We start from the raw sequence: 6,753 nt of genomic DNA on the forward strand, positions 1-6,753 counted from the left end.
CCCTCATTGCATACTCCTACGATAAAAATAATGCCCTAAAATATAATACTTTTAGACTATTCTCTCCCCCATAGACTTCAATGCCGTGAACATATTTCATCCAGTTTTTCTCAGTTCCACCCCCACCCCAATGCCAGCCTCATTCTACAACAGTGGAATCACTGTGTAAGAGCATTATGTATTTTTACAATAATGCTCTTACACAGTGATTTTACTTATAAGACTGAGTTGGTTCACCAAGAAAAATCTTTAATCAAAGAGAAAATGTCAGGACTGCAAAACACTTCTTAGATATTGATATAAAATCCACATTATATTCAGGATGTTATAAAAAAATTTGGTAATGTATATGTATTTACATTGCTGGTGAAACCATGAGGTCACTGTATTTGTCAATAATAACATGTTAGCATAATTATGTGCTTAGAGTATATAAGAAACACATGTGTGTCTGGGAATTTGCATTGTTTGAAAAAGCCATATAATGTTTGCATTATTTTTCTAAGAACACAGTATAGATTTTCTATAGACAATCAATTTCATTATCCTAATAATTGTGGTGGTGGTGTTGATTGCTGTCGAGTCGAGCATGACTCATGGAGTTTCCAGAGGCATGTGGTTTAGGAAGTGGATGCCATTCTTACTTCCAAACCTGTTTTCCAACAGGGAGCTCCACCAATGGGAAACCATTCTGGTATTTGATACCCCAATGGCACAAGGTTCAGCACCACAACAAACCCAGGTTAATTCATATAGCCATTGACAAAAAGAGTGATGTGCAAAATGGAAGAGTGTTCTTCCAGACATAACAGCACTAGTCTCATTTAGCAGTGGTTAATTGCCATCGATTCAAATACTGCTCGGAGCAAGCTTTGCACAAAAGACTTGAACTCTGTTCTATAATTAACATCATTTCTGTACATTTGTAGAGTTTACAGAGTTCGTAGTTTCCAGAGGCCATCTAGTTTAGGAAGTGAATATCACTCCTGCTCCCCAGCATGAATCAATGGAAGCTCATCCAAACATTGTACATAATAGGTAACCTTATGGAATTAGACAAGACTATGGAACAGTGTTCAGCGTCATAGCAACTCCAAATTATCTAGTATATCAAATAGACAAATGATTGCTTTGTCTTTAAAGAATATTTATTCTAAAATGAATAATAATGACAGAGTTAATTAAGAATAAGTTAAGTCATTATTGCATGACTATATAAATACATAATGGTTGAGTCATATACAAAAATAAAATTTGATTCATAATGATATACTTCTGGAATATTAAATGAAAATCCTAGTATGTGAATTTATATAAAGTTTAAACATGGATAGCTAAAAGACCAGAATAGAATATGAATAATAAAACTAAAAATAAATGTTCATAATTCATTGTTTTTCTTTCTTATCCTAATCCTAATGGTCAATTTTTACTACCAAACTTTGTAAAATATAACATCTATATTTTTTAAATAAATATTGATGTTATAATTTACAAAATTAGAATCTTTTGAAAAAATTTAAGTATTCTAGTGGTTAGATAACCTACAAATTAGATACATGAAATCTCTCCAGAGAGTAAATGTATTTTTACTAAATATAGAAAATTTTTTAATATTTTTAAATATCTGTAAATTTTCATTTTATATCTGATTTAAAGAGAACTAACTTCACTTTATTTTTGTTACACATAAAGTCCATTACTATGCATTCCAATGTTTAAAAAATGTACTTCAAACAGATTTAATAACCTACCCAAGTGTGTTCTTATTTCTTTATGGGAAAATTATGAATCAATGCTATGATCATTTAAAACATAAATGATATTGATAAATAAGATTTTACTTTTTAAGTATGAATTTGTTTTTCATCTTAATTTTGGGAGCTGGAATAGAGGGGTAGAATTATTTCCTAAAATGATTTTTATTTATTTAGCTTTAAATAAATACAGTTTTTAAAAATTATTATTAAATTTTATTAGTTTTAATGAACATTAAATAAATAAAGTTTAAATTTAAACTTGTTTATCTACATTTTCTTTTCTTCATGAAAAGGGTTTGGTTTTTTTGAATAGAGATTAGACATATATTGCATAATTCTTTACGTCCTCAATCTAAGGTAGATGTAATGAGGAACACTGGTGGCATAGTGGATGAAGTGTTGCATTGTTAGGCAAAAGATTAGCAGTTTGAATCTATTAGCTACTCCAAGAAATAAGGATAGGCAGTCACCTTCCATAATGATTTACGAGTTGGAATTAAGTTGCTGGCAACAGATTGGATTTGGTCTGGATTTTTTTAAGAAATATTATTATTTACCATACATCTTACTGATACAATTGGTAGAAGAAAGTTGTGGCAGTTTTTTTCTTTAAGGTCTTGTTGTGGTAGTTATTATGCAGCGTAAAATCGATTAGATTACTTCCTTGGAAATCCCGTGGGATAGTTCTATTTTGTCTTATAGGGTCCTTTTTAGTTGAAATTGACTCAACGGTAATGGGTTTGATCTTCAAATATTATTTAAAATGTACAACAACTCCTAATTACATTATAATTGTTTATTAATAATACATTTTTTGTAAAAGCATTTTTATTTTCTGGAAAAGAAAATAAGTTTGATAGAGTAAAACTTGAAAAGTGAAAAAGCACCATAATTATCAGCTTTTAATTAAGGTATAATCATCCCCGGTCTTTGAACAATGTGAAAAGGGGAAAAAACCTTTGTATTAGTGATTTAATTGATGTTAAAATATCTAGTTTCTAGATTCTTTAAACTTCATCTCAAGACTGACTCCAGACTTGCATATGTAAGTTGATAATATCCTAACTACAAGAAAAGATTTGGCATAAATCTTTTAAATTAGAATATAAATGAATCATCTCAATTTTTTTCTTGCTAAATATTGAAAATGTTTAATTTCTCAGTATAAGATAGGTAGCATTTAAAATAAAAGGTAAATACATAGTGTATTTAAATTGAAATTTACTCAATTCACAATGATGTCCATTTGTGAGTCAGCTTTAAAACACTATTATTGCAGGGTACATATTAGATAAACATATCTATCTGGTTATGACATTGAGGTGATATACTTGAATTCTTAAGCTAACTGTTATTTAAGGAAGTGATGTAAAATAAATAATGGAACTATTATAAAGCTTGCAGCCCCTTCAGAATGCAATCTTGAGAGCGTTTAACTAAATCCTTGGGCTCTAAATATTATATACTTCTGATTTTGAATTTTAAAGTTCATATTATGTTAAAAATATAAATTTATTAAAGTAATTTATTCTCTTAAATCTCTTATTGACACTATCAGCTACTATTCAGCTGTTTTTCTAAGATTTAGAGTTTTTTAGACAGAAGATGTAACTGGAATCTGAAAAGCAAATTTTTAAGATTAAAAAAAGGCTATCTTTTTAGCATAAATTATTTTAATTTCTTTGTAGGTTCTTTTAATTTCTTTTTAGGTTATTCCTTATCAATAAACATTCCTATTAAATTTGTTTTCAGATAAAAACATCCTAATATTTTTTTTCTTGTAGAAAACAGGTTTCCATTATCGTATAACACTTATAAATCTATTGCACTTCTAAATGCTTTTTAGGCATTTTGTTGTCTTTAATATGTCACTTAAAATTATATTGAAAGGGAAATTTAGAAGAAGCTAAAAAAACTACACTAACAAAGCTCAAACTATCTTTCTAGAATTTTTTTTTTTTTTTAGTATTTAATAGGCCCTGTCTATTGAACTGTCATCAGTCAGTCAGTACCTGCAGACATCACATTGGTGGCATGGTTGGAGACAGGTAGACACTCGGCAGCACTGTGATGCATGATCAGAGGCAGCGTTGCAGAAGAGTCTGAATTCAGCGGTATAAAGGTGTCAGCTGAAGTGTAAGGTTGGCAACTCATTCCCACAAGAGTTTAGGAAAGTTTGCTCCGCAAATTAGAGTTTTACTGTATAACTGTTTCAAAGGACCATGTCACCTCTCGCCACCTGCATATATACATCAGGAGGGTGCTGAAGTCTAGAGGCGCGTGCAGGTATTTATACTGTGGGGAAATCCCTTTATACATGTTAATAGACTTTTCCCAGGAGTATTGCTTTATCAATCTGAACGGTCTTCTTTTTTCATCCAAACCCATTACATGGTTAAGAAAGAGGCTGTTTGGGGGGCATAGACTTAGACTTAGGGGAAGGCAGAAATCTGAAACCTTATTTGACAACTGCAGTAATTTAGGCCTTTTGAAAAAAGTGCACTACTTGACAAAGTGTTGCTAGAGGACTTAATGCTAGAATAAGTTTGAGGAAAGTAGGAACATTTCACCTACAAATAGAATTACAATATTACATATTAAACACATTACAATTTTACAATTAATATGTATTAAATTGTTTTCTTCTATTTTTTAAGTATCTTTTAGGTAAATCTGTAAAATAACATGACACAAGAGAATTGCAGGAAAAGTAAAACTTATAAAAGTTGGAGCCCTATGTGAGGCAGAAATCTTCCCCAGGAGAACTCAACTTTTCTTTCAGAAGAGAGCAATAGAAAAGCGGTGACTACTCGCTGTCAAAGCTGAGAAATTATGAGACCTGGAAAATAAGGCAGGCCCTTAAAGTTCTGTATCTCATAGGTCTCATTGCATATGTTTTTTAATAACAAAAATAATTTATTTCAAATATGTAGGAATATGTGATTTGATTAAATGATGTGTACTCCAGTTCAACAATTTCTACATGCATAATTCAATGACATTGATTACATTCTTCAAGCAATGCAAACTTCATACATCCTCACTCTCTTTATTTGAGTTAATTCCACCCTCAGGAACAAAAACTCTCTACCCTTTAAGTTTTCTATCAGTTTGATTGTACACAGATCTTAAAAGGGAAAAAATGTTCAGGGTTGACAATATTTACTAACTAAAAGCAAAACAGTTACTTGCTATCAAGATGGCTTTAGGGGATAATTTTTAGATTAAGATTTCATCTCAGGACAAATAATTTAGGAGTTCAACTAGTCCTCATGGATTCAGATTGTAATTTTTGTTGGTTTTTATTGGTTTTCTCACAAAGAATTGTGTTTCACACTATTCTTCATTCACACTGTGTTTCTTACAACCATTCTCATGCATTATGTTTTACAAAATTAATAACCATTGGACCTTGCCATCAGTACTCTTTCTTTTTACCCAGACCTTTTCTGTTTCCTCCCCACCCCCAAACTGTGTAAACCCTGATGTTTTACCCCTACCCACCCTCAGCCCTTCCCCCTTTGAATCCCCATACATGTTTTATTAGTTATCTTTCTCTTTTTACAATAATGGTCTTATGCAGTATTTGTCCTTCTGGGACTGCATTAGTTCAGTTCACTGAATACAATGCTATCCAGCCTCTCCCAAGTTACATAGTATTTTTTTGAAATCATTGCTCCTGAGTACTGTATAGTATTCTATTGTGTGAATGTACCACAATTTCACGATCCTTGGCACATATTTTTAAAGACACCACTAATATTTATGCATCTGAGAGCTTGACAGTGAATAAGGATGAAAGAAGAATTGAATTATGGTGTTGCAGAAAAGCATTAAGCATGGACTTCCAAAAGAACAAACAAATAAGTCTTGGAGAAAGGATAACCAAAATGCTCCTTAGAGGTACAGAGGCTGAAACTTTGTCACACATACTTTGTACATATTGTCAAGTGGGACCAGTCTTTGGAAACAGACATGATGGGAAAGGTGGAGGTTCAGAGAAAGAGAAGAAGACTTTCAACAAAATGGATTAACATAGCACCTGCAACGCTGGGTTCCAGCATATCAGAAATGAAGATAGCATGGGATAGGGCAAGGTTCAGAGAGCTGCTAAGAGTCAAAGTTGACTCAGTGACACCTAACAACAACAATAACCATTATTTAGGGGTTTCTGGTGGCCTAATAAAATAGCCCTGATGGCATAGTGCATGGTGGCCTAATCCATAGAGTTAAACTATTAATTCAGAGATTAGCATCCTCTCATTGCTGTCCAGGGAAACTGATTCAAAACTGACCCACCATTGTTTTCTGAGGTGAGGGAGATGACATCTCTTTCTCCACTGGAGCTACTGGTGTATTTGAGCTGTCAGAGTGGTTGCATAATAACCACATTTGTGTTAGCAGAGTAACTCTTTAAAGACTAGGCTGCTAGAGCTCCCTACCTTAACACTCAAAACTCAAACTCACTGATGTCAATCCACTATCATTCAGATATATGCACCAACAACCAGAGCCAAAGAAGAAGAAATAGATAATTTCTACCAACTCTTACAGTCGGAGATAGATCGAACATGCAATCAAGATGCATTGATAACAATGGGTGACTGGAATTCAAAGGTTGGGAACAGAAAGAAGAATCAGTAGTTGGAAAACATGAGCTTGGTGACAGAAATGAAGCTGGAGATAGAACGATTGAATTTTGTACAATCAATGACTTATTCATTGCAAATATGTTTTCTACGAAACATAAACACAGGTTATACACATGGATTTCACCTGATGGTATATACGCATAGGAATCAGATCGATTACATCTACGGAAAAAAACCACTGGAGAAGCTCAATATCAGCTGTGAAAACTAAGCCAGGAGCTGATTGTGGAACAGACCACCAACTGCTCATAAGCAAATTCAAGCTGAAACTGAGGAAACCCAAATCCACAGGAACCAAAATATGACATTGATTTCATCCCACCTGAATTTCAGAATTCTCT

General features: G+C 32.6%; 1 protein-coding gene across 1 annotated transcript in view; it reads right to left on the bottom strand.

Moving 5' to 3' along the window:
• Positions 1–4,027, bottom strand: part of POU1F1 (POU class 1 homeobox 1) — a 50,123-nt gene extending 46,096 nt beyond the window's left edge. Inside the window, exon 1 of the mRNA XM_006884443.1 lies at positions 3,773–4,027. Within this exon, the coding sequence (XP_006884505.1) occupies positions 3,773–3,914 (142 nt within the window). The 5' untranslated portion in view covers positions 3,915–4,027. The remainder of the gene's footprint in view (positions 1–3,772) is intronic.
• Positions 4,028–6,753: the final 2,726 nt, after the last annotated feature.

Source organism: Elephantulus edwardii, unplaced genomic scaffold, assembly GCF_000299155.1.
Source record: "Elephantulus edwardii isolate Elephantulus edwardi_28Jun2011 unplaced genomic scaffold, EleEdw1.0 scaffold00034, whole genome shotgun sequence".
NCBI lineage: Eukaryota > Metazoa > Chordata > Mammalia > Macroscelidea > Macroscelididae > Elephantulus > Elephantulus edwardii.